The following is a 13815-nucleotide window of genomic DNA, read 5'->3' as shown; positions in this document are numbered from 1 at the left end:
TCCAGCAATGGGGCAGCATCTTTCTTTGGACTTGTGGTCTGCTGCTCAGAGAACAGGATCTATCTACACTGATGAGCTGGATTAACCAAATGAGATGGAGTGAAAAAAGAAAGGGGGTCAAGAGAACTCTGGGATGGGATGTGAAGCCTCGGTTCTTTTATCTCTAAAATGGGAATATTGTTAATAATGACATTCTTCAGATGTTGAAATGTAACCAGCGAGTTCCACAAAGACACCAAGTCCAGATGAATGTTTGAAGAGTTTATTATCAATAATTAGCTGGCTAGCTATGTGGGGCACAATCCCAAATCATGTAGGGCCTCATACAGTTCTGAGTGTGCTTTTATACAAAATCAAGTACTGGTTGGAGTTGGTAAGGAGGGGCTGGTGATCCCTTTGTCTAGAGCAGGAGTCGGGAAATTTTTGGCTGAGAGAGCCATGAACGCCACATATCTTAAAATGTAATTCCATGAGAGCCATACAATGACCCATGTATGTTAGGCATTATCCAATAAAAATTTGGTGTTGCCTGACCTGTGGTGGCGCAGTGGATAAAGCGTCGACCTGGAAATGCTGAGGTCGCCGGTTCAAAACCCTGGGCTTGCCTGGTCAAGGCACATATGGGAGTTGATGCCTCCAGCTCCTCCCCCCTTCTCTGTCTCTCCTCTCTCTCCCTCTCTGTCTCTCTCTCTCTCCTCTCTAAAAATGAATAAATAAAATAAAAATTAAAAAAAAAATTGGTGTTGTCCCAAAGGACAGCTGTGATTGGCTCCAGCCACCTGCAACCATGAACATAAACGGTAGGAAATGAATGGATTGTAATACATGAGAATGTTTTATATTTTTAATGTTATTATTATTTTTTTTATTAAAGATTTGTCTGCGAGCCAGATGCAGCCATCAAAAGAGCCACATCTGCCTCGTGAGCCATAGGTTCCCGACCCCTGGTCTAGAGGTATACGTTACTCTAATGACTATAACGTGAGTCCAAGAATAGACATTCTTGATTAAGGTACCTAAACATTTTTTTCTAAGGTTTTCAGATAAGTTCTATCTTCTTTGCTCTGTGTGGCAAGTGGATCCACACACCCTTTCAGAGAATGCTAGGAGTCAGCTAAACCCAGCTGCCCTTGTAAGCCAGAAAGCTCTTGCATTCTTCTCTTCCCTTTCTCCACAGAAAGGAGGGGGTAAGAGGCCTGACTTTTCCTCTTTAAAATGGCATTGCTAATGCTAAGTTTTACAGTTCCTTGGCACCTTATTACACAGAGAGGTCTTGGGAGGATGCCATGAGATTAAGTCTGTAAAGCACTTAGCATACAGTAAGGATTTAGAAGAGGGTAAGCCTGTATTATTGTCTTATTTCTGTGGGTTGAGATATAAGGTAAGCCCTGAGTATGTGTAAGTGATTCAGTTTTCAGGACGAAAAGCATTGCCTCCCTAGGAGCAATTCACGAGGCCCGTGTTCCTCATTGGAGGCTAACCCTCTTATTGTCATGGAAAAACTTAAAAAATGAAAAAAACATTTTTTAAAAGTAGAAATCACCCATAATGTCACCAATTAAGAATCACCTCTAGGCCCTGGCCGGTTGGCTCAGCGGTAGAGCGTCGGCCTAGCGTGCGGAGGACCCGGGTTCGATTCCCGGCCAGGGCACACAGGAGAAGCACCCATTTGCTTCTCCACCCCTCCGCCGCGCCTTCCTCTCTGTCTCTCTCTTCCCCTCCCGCAGCCAAGGCTCCATTGGAGCAAAGATGGCCCGGGCGCTGGGGATGGCTCTGTGGCCTCTGCCCCAGGCGCTAGAGTGGCTCTGGTCGCAACATGGCGACGACCAGGATGGGCAGAGCATCGCCCCCTGGTGGGCAGAGCATCGCCCCATGGTGGGCGTGCCGGGTGGATCCCGGTCGGGCGCATGCGGGAGTCTGTCTGACTGTCTCTCCCTGTTTCCAGCTTCAGAAAAATGCAAAAAAAAAAAAGAATCACCTCTAAAATAAAAAAGAATCACCTCTAAAATTACTCACAGTCTGGCATATTTTCTCCCAGTCTTTATTTTATGATCATACACATTAAAAAACAAAACAAAACACCAGAATAGATAAGGCTTTTGCATAATTGAAAACATGGTTAACAGCTATATGCAACCATGTTTATAGGTTCATATATTTCCTAAGATTGAGGACATCTTCGGGGTTTTTTTTTATCTATTATAAATAGTGCACAGGAAATGTCTTTCTCGCCTAATCCCTGTCTACACTGCTGAATGGATTAAATTATTATTTCACTATGCATCGACATCATAGAGGCTGGTCACTTTTCATACTAACCATTAAATACATTCTGAAAGTGAATTCTTCAAGCCAATTGTCCATTTTTTAGATTTTTTTTTTCTAGACAAGTTCTGGTGTCGTTTCTTATCAATCTGTATGAGTTTTTTTAAAATTGAAGATGTCAACTCTATATTTGTGGCAAAAATCCTTCACCACTACAGTTTGTTCTTGGCATTTTAATTGAGACCATGATTAAGACCCAACAAAAGACTGATGCACCAGACTGCCAGGAGAATGACTTCCCAAATTCTAATCTGATCACGTCACTTTTTGCCTGAAAGTCCCGGCATATCTCCGTAGTGATTCCAGCACCAAGTACAGGCACCTTAATCTGCTCAAGAAAATGCTGGAGAATCTGGTGTTCTTCCGTGTCCTTCTTTTCCTTCATTTTCTCCAAGAGCCGACCTAACCATTGGCAGAATTTGGATGGAGATGTGTTTGTCTCAACCCACAACACCCTCTCAAGCCTTAAGAAAGTAGTGTGTCTCCCCCTCTTCCCAGCTGCAGCTTTCTGTGAACTGTGGGAATGCCCTGGAGACGGCTCTGGCTGGGGCTTTTGGGTTTGTCTCTTTTGCATGTGGTTAAACCAAGCTAAGACAAAGGACTGGGTGAAGGGCATTGTATACAGCACCGTGTTCTCTGGCTTGCTACTGAGCTCTGTGGTCCCTCGCTCTTCCCCGAGCACACACTGTTGGCTCACTGGTAATAATCAGATATGACCCCATGATGTGTTGACATTGTAACAATGTCGTCACTCCCCTATTAACCAAGCCTGTGTTGAGTTGAATTTATGTGCACTGTGCTCCACAGAGACTGTGTATGTGACGGGCAGGGAGGGAAGTGAGGAGGCCCCGAGATTGGTTTCTCTGCGGAAGAGAGACAGGTGTGGGGTTGGGGAGGTGAAGTATGCCCTGGGGTCAGGTTGAGTAGAGACATCTCTGAGTCATATTCCCGGAAATGCTTTTGAAACAGGAGAGTTCCTAGAATAAACAAAAGGGAAAGATAAGGAACTTAGAGAAGCCAATAAAGTGAGGTTGGACTGAGCAAGGGAGAACCAGGAGGATGCAGGGAGGACCTGGGAGGTCTGGAGCACTCTGCGTGCTCCCCACAAACTACCCAGTTCAGCCTCTCCCTGTCACCTGGTGGGGAAGAGCCTCCAAGCAGGGCTACACTCACTCCCTGAGGGACTAGATCCAGAAAACAGGAGGATACAGAGTTTAGAAAATTTAAGAGCCAACCATGAGCTTATTCATGTTTTCTTCTTGATTTTGCTGTTGTTCTTGTTCCCACCTCAGACCTGGTCTTAGTCTGAGTTCCCTCAAGAGCAGACCCTGAGACAGAGATGCAGGCAAAAAACTTATTTGGGACGTGATCCCAGAAAACACTGTGGAGAAGTGAGGAAATGAGACAGGGAGGACCCAATAAAGGATGAGGTAAAAAAAACCTGGACACATGTGGGCACCTGGGGCTCAGTCTCTCTGGGGACTCTCTGAGAGACCATGTGGAACTGGAAGCCGCCATCTCAGAATTGTCACTGAGGGATGAGAACACAGGGTTTATCCACAATCCAGGTCCTCACTGGCTGAGGATCTTCTAGAATGAACACCTGCAGGTGTGTATAGGGGGTGAAGTTGGGCGTGGGCAGGCATTGAGGTGAACATAAGCACTTTCTTTCTAAACCCAAAAAATCTTGTTCAAGTTGTGGGCTAGTAGAGGGTTGGGGGAGATATGAGTGGGTTCAGGGAGGGGCTGGGGTGGAAACTAGAGACACATAACAGCGACAGCAGCTCTTATTCAGAAACTATGAGAGAAAGATGTGAGGATGCCGAGTGAGAGGCAAAAACCTTGTCTTTCCATCAGAAGGTGGCACTCCAGTGCCCTCCGGATCCAGGACGTGGGAGCGAACAAGGGCTTCCTCCTCTGCCAGCAGGTGGGCTGGTTGAGTACAGCACCCCTCCACCCACACGAAGTTCCCTTCTTGTGCCTCACAAACCCCAATCGGGCCATTGTGTACATTTCTTCTAGAATAATCTTCCCAAGGCACATTTCTTAACATTTCCTACATAAGCCTGAATGCTTTCTCTGCAGGCCTCTCATTCCCTTGTGACTCAACCTGACACTGCAGTTAGCACACTGACAGTGTCCCCACCAGCAATTACTCCAGGACTGGGACTCTGTCCCCACGCCATTCCCTTCACCTGAATTGTTCCTTCACATCTGCTCCTGCAAGAACACTTCCAGATGTTCCCAGCCTGGAGTGTCCTCAACTTCTTCCAACAGCCAGCAAGGAATGCCAACCTGGGTCCCACCACTGCAGGAAACTCGCTTCTGCCAATAATCAGAATCTAGCAAGATAAAGACTCTTCCCTGGATCCCGCAGAAAGGAACCCACCACTGCAGGAAACTCGCTTCTGCCAATAATCAGAATCTAGCAAGATAAAGACTCTTCCCTGGATCCCGCAGAAAGGAACCCAGCCTGCAGACACCTTGGTTTCAGCCCAGCGGGAGCCATGTTGGACTTCTGACCCACAGAAATGTGAGGTAATAAATCTGTGTTGTATTAAGTCATGAAATTTGTGGTATTTATTATGGCAGCAATACACAACTAATAAAATAAAAATTTTGTATAAAAGTTGCTAAGACATAAACTGTCCAACTGTGGTGAGTACACTGTGGGGACTTGAAGTCTAAAGGAAGCTCAGTTGAAGAGTGAAGATTATTAACAAATTAACAAATGTAGGCTGACAATCATACACAGGATAGAGGACATACAGTTGCAAATAATCAAGTGATGATGAAGAGTGGCTTTTCCCCAGGAACCTCCAGTAACATCAGTGACTGAGCAGAGGTGGGACGTCCCTTCCCTGCAGATGGATCTAGAATGTGATGGAAACATCACTGAAGCTCATCTAGCCCCCTTCTTCCAAATTTGTGTTTCACAGATCTTTACGTATGAAGTAGGAGTGTTGGTTCTGCTCCATGATCAGAGGTCTCATTGTTGGATAACAGGTTGACCTATAGTGCCATCTCAGCTCTGTGTGATGTGGTCACTGTGAGTTTGTTTTCTGGAAGAAATCATCCTGCAGAAACCAGTCAATAATGCAGTTGACCTTGAAGAATCCAAGTGGGGTGTGGTCTTCATAGTCACTGACTCTGGCCTGTATCCATGGTACCTTGAGAAGGGAATCTCAGTGACTTTGCCCAACATGTTGGCAAGAACAGATGGCTGCAAAGGACTAGTCCAGAGGTAGAGGGAGGGGGCAGACACTGAACCTCTCTCTTCAACACGACTTTCTGCATGAATTATGTCACTTTACTTGGCCCTGTTTTCATATTTCCAAATGAGACTACCTCACAGAGGATTGTGAGGATTAGTGAGTGAGATGCCCCTGAAGCATTTAGCACAGTACCTGGTACATTTTAAGTTATCTATGTATAGAAGCTAAGGTTGAGTCTGGCCACATCACGTTAGGAAAGTTAACTCACTTTCTGCACCGCCTCCTTCTCTGTCGTGTGTAAAAGTTGAACTAACATTAGTGAAGTGCTTCACACTGTGTTTTTAGTAAGTTTTATTGTGGTGACATTTTGCTGTTCAGGAGGCTTTCTTTTTTATTATTTTTTATTTTTTTTAGCTTTTATTTATTCATTTTAGAGAGGAGAGAGAAAGAACATGTGTGTATGTGTGGGGGGAGGAGCAAGCAGCATCAACTCCTATATGTGCCTTGACCAGGCAAGCCCAGGGCTTCGAACCAGTGACCTCAGCGTTCCAGGCTTTCAACTGCAGGCTCAATAGGAGGAAGCAAAGACATTGTTGCTTCAGCCTGAGGGTCCCCATTCTCTTCATTTGAGCCCAAGGTTACTGGGGTCTCCAGGGGAAAATCAGGAACTGTGTCAGGCACAAGGGAACTGTCCACTCCTCTTTGTGCTGGGCAAATGGTCAAAACAGTGGGCTCCAACCTTAAAATCTTGAAAACAGGGCACAGAGGCCCAGAGAAGGAGGTTTGTGGGAAGGTGTGGATGTGGGATCCATCGATGGCATTGTAGAAGGACACCTCCTGCAACTCATAGTCCAGGAAAACCCCCACTCTTTCAGGAGGGTTAACAACTGTCAGTTTGGTCCAGGGTTCTGTAAAAGCCCTGTAGTTGTTCCTATTAGACAGCCCCATTGTCCAGAACCCATTCTCGGGTATCATCTTAACCCAATGTTTTCTCTCCACGTTCTCCCTGCACACCCCAATATGCCAATGTTCCCAGTCCCCCACCTCCACCTCCCAGAAATGTCTCCCTGAGGTGAAGCTCTCACAGCCCAGCACGCAGCAAAAGCAGTCAAATCTCTTGGGGTTGTCAGGCAGGCTCTCCTGTGTGTCTGCCCACTGCAGGCTCCTCTGGTCCTGGGAAACAATGAGCTTGGGGTACGCGGTGCCTGGATCCAGAAGCACATCAGCTGCAGAGGGTTCAGATAGTGTGGAGTCAGCCATGGTTCCTGGAACTCAGAGTCTCAGCCTACAAGGACTGGGTCTGGCTGATACGGCCTGAGATGAGAGCCTGGGGTTCCCAGCCTGTCTTGGATGTGACCCTCAGCCAGGCCAAGAGAACCCACAGGGAAGGGAGAGGGTTCAATGAGGAAGCAGAAGGTGGGGAGGGTCAGGATCAGTCTAACCTACCATAGTGAGCTGTCACCTTCCACCTTTTCCATTTCCCTCCCCAACATGACCGTGCCCACCTGTGCTGTACAGTCACATGGGCTCAAATTTCAGCCCTTGCTCCCTCCTGAGCTGGGTGACTTCCCATTCTACACTGTTTTTTCCTCCACAGACAAAAACTGCATAATATCTTGAGTCTCAAGTTCATAAGTGTAAAATGGGGGTAAAAATACTAATCTCTGTGGTAGAATAAGACAAATTGTGTGATGTCCGTAGCCCAATGACAGGCATGGAGAAAGTGCCTGGTGTGATGTTTCTTCTGTGCTTGGGGACATGTTGGATACACACTGTAGCTCTTAGGTCCACTCCCCACCTTTGCTCACCCTCTCTGACCCAGAAATCAGTCATCTATGGACAAAAGCACTGGGTTCCTTGCCTCTGGTACCTGCTGGGTTTGGCCAAGAGGAGGTACCAGCTGAGACAGGAAGGAGAAAGGAAAGAGGCCCAGCACTGACTCCCCCACTTCCTCCACTGGAGATGCTCTAACAGAGCCTGACTCCTCTCAGGCAGCCTCTCCCTGAGCTCCAGCTTCCTCTGGGCTCCAGTGACTGTTCCCTGTCCCTCCCCCTTCAGCCTAGGGGTGGTGACAGCTCCCACTGTGTGCGCCCTGGGGCACCATTCATCCTTGCTGGTTTCCTTTAATGTCACCCCTCCCCCTGCAAGTCGTCCCTTCTCTAAACTCTCCTTCATCACTGTGCAGATGTGGCTGTGAACACAATTAACTGCACCTAGTGTCACTGATTTTCTTCTTTTCATACTGTGACCATTGATATACTTCACTGTCCTCAACAAGCACACCAAAGCCTGCCAGGTGATGATTATCTGTTTGCCTTAATATATAGCCATGAACTTTTTTGTTAGTAATAGCTAGAATGATGTGACATCTGAGGTCAGTGTCAAACTAGTGATAGTATCAATTACAAAGAACCATCTATCAAAAGACCACCAGGAGGTATGACCTGGTGTTACCAAATTTTGTTGTTCCTTTACCCTATGTATCATTAGTGCCTGAGTTATACTGTAAAAAAAAAAAAAAGTACTGGCCCTGGATTGGCTCAGTGGTAGAGCATCGGCCTGGTGTGTGGAAGTCCTGGGTTTGATTCCTGGCCAGAGCACACAGGAGAAGCACCTATCTGCTTCTCCACCCCTCCCCCTCTCCGTTCTCTTTGTCTCTCTCTTCCCCTCCCACAGCCAAGGCTCCATTGGAGAAAAGTTGGCCTCGATGCTGAGTACGGCTCCATGGCCTCTGACTCAGGTGCTAGAATGGCTCCAGTTGCAATGGAGCAATGCCCCAGATGGGCAGAGCATCGCCCCCTGGTGGGCGTGCCAGGTGGATCACAGTCAGGCACATGCAGGAGTCTGTCTCTCTGCCTCCCCTCCTCTCACTAAAAACAAACAGACAAACAAAAAAACAAAACTGTAATGGGTCTGTTAGTGGTGAATAATCTGTGCAGATTGCTGGGTTGTTCTGTGCTCTGATCTGGGTTATCAGTACTCATGTGACTATATTACCCTGTAATATGATCTGTTACATTCTAAGGAGTGGCCTGCATTGTTTTTAGGTTCTAAGGTACCTTCTCCTTACAGTGGTCATTGTCATCATTGTCATCAAACAGCCATTGTGAACAGGCCATCTCTTTTTTGCTGGTGTTTTGACCAATACACATTCGTTTCTTTATTTAGCCTTTACTGCAACCCTCACATAGTAGGAATTACCACCATCATCTAAAATGAGGAGACTAAAACTCAGAAACATTGAGGAACTTGAGGACACACAGAGACCTCAAGTCACCCACCCAGAACTCTCCCAGTCAAGAACTAGAGAATAAAAAGGGAGCAGGGTCCCTCAGTCCTTGTCTTAGGGGACATACAGTGACTCACCAGGTTGGAAAAGGGTCATCTTCAACTCTGAAGGAAAGGAGAGATACAGAAGGAAAGGTCATTATTTCCATTTTCCCGCCACCCATCCCCCTCACTAAGCCTCTTCTCTCTCCTCTCCTCGGTCTCTTCCAACATCCGGTTTCCTTCATCTACAGCTCTTCGGATCAGGCATGAAACCTCTCCGAATCTTGGGCTTTCCTCGATCATACAGGGGCTGCAGGAAACATGGCTGGACTTTGTCCATGTGTGGGCATGTGTGTCAACAGGGTGAGGGGACACTATTTCTGAATGGTCCTCTCTGAGTGTCCAGAAAGGCAGGGTGGTGCACCACAGAACATGGGCCTCTGAGCCGGATCTGATTATTCCTCATCAGCAGAGAGAGGGTTTAAATGCTTTGTACATAGAGAGCATCAGAGTCACTCACCAGCATAAGCCTGAGCCTTCTCCCCACCTGCAAGGGAGACAGCAGACCATCACCTAAGCTGTCATTTCTGGGTCATTTCTTTTTTCTCCCTTTTGCACCCATCTAATCTTCCTTTTTGACCATTGCACCCTTCCTACATCTCCCTCTGCCTGTTCTATTCTCTGCTGTCTCTCCTCTTCAAAATCAACTCCATCTAATACCCCCACCCCAGGCACCCTGGACGAGCTTTCCCAGCTGTCACTGCAGATCTGTTCTGTATGTGTTTACACAGCAGTCACCCTGTGTCCAGGGTTTTGCTTTCTGAAATTTCAGTTATCCTCAGTATACCGCAGTCAAAATATATTAAATGAAAAATTCCAGAAATAAACAATTTGTAAAAGGAAAAATTCCAGAAATAAATAATTTTTAAGATGTAAATTGCAGACCACTCTGATTAGGATGATGAAATCTCGTGTCATCCTGCTCTGACCTGCCCCCTAGCGAACAGTCCCTTGGTTGAGCATGTCTACCTTGTGTATTCCCCGCCATCCCCTTCGTCAGTTAGTAACCTACCTGCTCAATGATCAGATCTACTACGGCAGTGCCTCAGTGCTTGTGTCCAAGTCACACTTACTTTACTTAATAATGACCACAAGGCACAAGAGCAGTATATTGGAATTCGGGTATGTCCACGAGAAGCCTTCCTTTAAGTGAAAAGGAAAAACGTAGCATATACAGGGTTTGGTACTATCCACGGTTTCAGGCATCCAAGGGGGTCTTGGAATGCGTCCCCCTCGGATAAGAGGTGACTACCTTACTCCCATACCTGGGCATGGGCTCCCCGTGTGCAGTCGTGTGTGTATATGTATGTGTGCTAGAATGCGTCTCTCTCAATCTGTGTTATTTCCTGCCTACTTCCGAAAAGAACTGGACGACTTAATGAGAAAAATCTCAGATACTATTTTTTTCAGCAGCGGTATCTGTAACACCTGACACTGTAGTCACACTGAGAGACACTTCTCTCTCCTTTGGTTTCTTCTCAGCAGACTACAGACTGTGTAAAGCCACCAGGGAGGGGAGGACCTCACACACTGAGTCCATCTCCCCCGCCCCTGTCCTTTCCTGTGTCCCCTGGATGTCCCGGTGCAAGCGGCCCCTGGTGGAGACAGAAGCCCCTTCTCCATTGAGAAAACCCCTGCCCGTCTCCCCATCAGCGTCCTTATCTCCCCCACCCCCGGGCGGTTAGGGGTGAGGGAAGGGCGGGATCATATCCCAGCACAGAGTCTGAGAGGAGGGTCCGGGACACTCACGCGGCAGGTACTGGATCCTCCTCCACTCTGCGGGGAACAAGTGAGGGGTCGGTGACCGGCATGACGCAGGGACCCCGGAACGCGCGGGGCGGGGACCGGTACTTACTGAGTTCGCGCTGCAGCTCCTCTGGAAATAAGCAGAAAAAAGTCTCATCACGGGGATGGAGGGGGGACGGGCGCGGTGGGGGCGCGGGCTGGGGCGGGGCGGTCGCGCTCCTGCAGCCGGGACTCACCTTTGGCGCTTCGCTCCCGCTGCTCCTCCACCAGTTCTTCTTCCTTCTCCCTTCGCTCTCTCTCCATCTCCGTGGACAGAGCCTCGTTTGTCTTCTGCTGTCGCCACAGGAAGTACCCCGCCACCACCAGGAGCCCCAGCAGAACCGGCAGGGTCACCGCTAAGGCCACCACCCAGGGCTGTGCGTTCCAGAAGAGGGGACCTGCGCAGGGACAGCATCAGCCTCTAGCCAGGCGGGGCCGCGGGGTGTCTCGGGACAGATGGTTCTCTTCCCAGAGGGGCCAGAACTCTTACTGTCACAGAACACTATTGTCTTGACATGCCTGCCTCTCACATGGGAATAGTCCGAATATAAAAAAATAAACACAAAGTTATTGAGGTCTGCTCTCCACTCCCTCCTCCACCGATCCATTTATTAGTTCTTGTTAGTCAGCTGTAGATGTGAATAAGAATGTTAACTTCAGGGCTGCAGGGCCTAGCTCAGCTTCTGGGTCCTTCTGCCTGACCAGACTGTGACCTGGAACTAATGACTTCACCATTCTGTTCCTGGGTGTCCCAACAGGTAAAAGGATTAAAGTAATGCTTATAAAATGCGCGACACAGAGTGCCATTTGAATGTTCATTAAATTTTAAAATATACATATATTCTTATTTTTTCTTGTTTACACCAAAGGTAGTACTCTATATAAGCTGGTCTACAGCTTGTTTTCTCTGCTCAGTGTCTTGGGGACCGTCCATGTCAGCACAGAGAGAATGTCTGTACCCTCCACTGCGTACCTGTTCCCCACTCGTGGGCAGTAGCATAGTCTCCAAATATTTGTTATTCTAGTTAACGGTATAAGAAGTAACCTTTCACACAGGTCATTTTACACAAATACAAGCTCAACTGTCCAATAAAACTCCCAGAAGTGCATTTTTGGGTCAGTAAATAAGGAATTTTGATAAAAGTTGCTGTATTGTCCCCAACAAAAGTTGTGCCAGTTTATACCAAAAATATTCCAACTATAAACATCTAAGAGTCACTGTCTTCCCACAGTCCTGCCCTCCGCAGTGTTGTCAACTACCTTGCTTTTGGTTTGTTGCCACTCTCACAGAGCAAAAAGTTTATGCAGTGAGATTGGACATCCTTTTGTGAGTTATTTCCTTTTCTGTGAACTAAAAATTCACAGTTTCTGCTCATTTAACTACCGAGTTGTTTGATATTTTAAAGAAATTAGCCCTTTAAGATATGTATTTTATAATCCTCCCCTTCCCATTCCCTCATGTCTTTGTTGATCTTACCATTTGCCCACAATTCCCATTGTCTGTCACAGTCTGTAACACACAGGAAATGCTCAGAAGATGTCTGTGACATAAACAGCTTTATAGGAGGAAGAAGTACCCAGGTCCCTGCTCTGTGCCTTACGTCCACTGCAAAGACTCAAGTCAGCAGCAGAGAGTCAGTGCCTGCCCCCAGGGGCCACAGCTAAGCACAGGGTAGCGGCAGGGCACTCACCTGCAATGGAAACCCTGGCTGTCTTTTCCTGGCTGAGCAGGGGGTTTCTGATGATACAGGAGATCCCCCTCCCAGAGTCGCCTTCCACGGTCACAGATGCTGTGGCTGCATATAGACCCAGGCTGTCTGCAGTCACAGGTGCTGCCACAGAGGACAAGTTCTGTCCCCTGTCATCTCTCCACTCGATGTGGGGCTGCGGATACCAGCCTGCAGACGTGCACTCCAGACGGATCCCTCCACCCTCATAGCCCTTCATTTCAATGAAGAGATCAGAGCCCAGTGCTGTGGAAGGAAAAACAAGCCTGGATTACAGGGAGCCCTCTGTATGTGTGAGGGACTTCACAGGAATGGAGGGCACACTCACACTAGAGAACTTCATCAGGGTTTCACTGAGGAGCTGTTTACTAAAATCTGCTGTGGTAGAGAAAGAGTTCCTTAATGTGACTATTGCTTGATCATTGCTGGACCCTTATGCTAGATCCAGCAAGTTCTGTGTCAGAAGAGAGATGACTTCTTATAAATCCTCTTAGAGATTGCTGGACCCCACACCCATGCCTCAGACATGCTGATTCCTGGAAATGGCCCTTACCTGGCCCTGGGAAAGCATGTAAATTGTTCTCTCTTTGCTAAGGCTGGTCATGCACCTCTACTCCAATCTTTCCTGCTCTGTCCTTTGTAAACTTAGCCCTCGCCATGTGGTGGGGACGGCATGCACTTTGTATCTCCACCGCCTAAGCTGTGCGTTGTAAACAGCTCGATGTCATTAATACTAGGATTGTCAGCCTCCTTTTCAGGTGTCTTGACCCAGGAAAATTTTCATATGTGGTTGTGGAGAGGGGAAAATCACTATATGAAAGAAGGCTGACACAGGGCCAGTCACAGTGAAGATGTAACCAAAGATCCCTAAACCCCTAGACCCTAAAGGATGAGGGACGAAGCCTTTTGAAGACCTGAAAAAACAGAGTCACATAGAGAACACTTTCTTAGGAGGAGCTGTGGTCTGTAGGAAGGGACTATATCTGCTGAAGAGGCCCTGCTGGGACAAAATTATAACCCCTGCCTTACCACCTTCCAACCCATTGACCAACACTGGCACAAGACAGAGGTCAAGGCTATGCACCCCCCAAAAGAAATGCAGCCCTGACATTGGTACATGAACAAGTTCATGGAACAGCAGCAGCAGACAAGGGCACTTTGTCACTTGAATGGGTTAGGACAAGATCAGGACAACTCAACAATTGGGTTTGAGCACAGAGAAAAATACAAGCAGTGTCGTGACCACAGCACTGACCAAAATTACCCAGTGCAGGGTGTGTGTGATTAATCACACCCTGCACCATTCTGACAGCATCCAATTAAGAGCAAAGTTCTACCAGGGGTCCCCAAACTTTTTACACAGGGAGCCAGTTCACTGTCCCTCAGACCGTTGGAGGGCCACCACATACAGTGCTCCTCTCACTGACTTCCAA

General features: G+C 47.6%; 1 protein-coding gene across 5 annotated transcripts in view; it reads right to left on the bottom strand.

The window, feature by feature from the left end:
* Nucleotides 1–4887: 4887 nt before the first annotated feature.
* LOC136315673 (butyrophilin subfamily 3 member A3-like) overlaps nucleotides 4888–13815 on the bottom strand; it is an 83847-nt gene continuing 74919 nt past the window's right edge. For all 5 annotated transcript variants that reach the window (XM_066247453.1, XM_066247461.1, XM_066247459.1 and 2 more), the window contains 7 exons: nucleotides 12347–12628; nucleotides 10853–11053; nucleotides 10726–10746; nucleotides 10620–10646; nucleotides 9331–9357; nucleotides 8907–8933; nucleotides 4888–6766 (listed from right to left, as the gene is read on the bottom strand). In XM_066247453.1, coding sequence (XP_066103550.1) covers nucleotides 6081–6766; nucleotides 8907–8933; nucleotides 9331–9357; nucleotides 10620–10646; nucleotides 10726–10746; nucleotides 10853–11053; nucleotides 12347–12628 — 1271 coding nt within the window. In that variant the 3' untranslated portion in view covers nucleotides 4888–6080. The remainder of the gene's footprint in view (nucleotides 6767–8906; nucleotides 8934–9330; nucleotides 9358–10619; nucleotides 10647–10725; nucleotides 10747–10852; nucleotides 11054–12346; nucleotides 12629–13815) is intronic.

Source organism: Saccopteryx bilineata, chromosome 11 (assembly GCF_036850765.1).
Source record: "Saccopteryx bilineata isolate mSacBil1 chromosome 11, mSacBil1_pri_phased_curated, whole genome shotgun sequence".
NCBI lineage: Eukaryota > Metazoa > Chordata > Mammalia > Chiroptera > Emballonuridae > Saccopteryx > Saccopteryx bilineata.
This window is presented reverse-complemented; position numbering and strand designations above follow the sequence as displayed.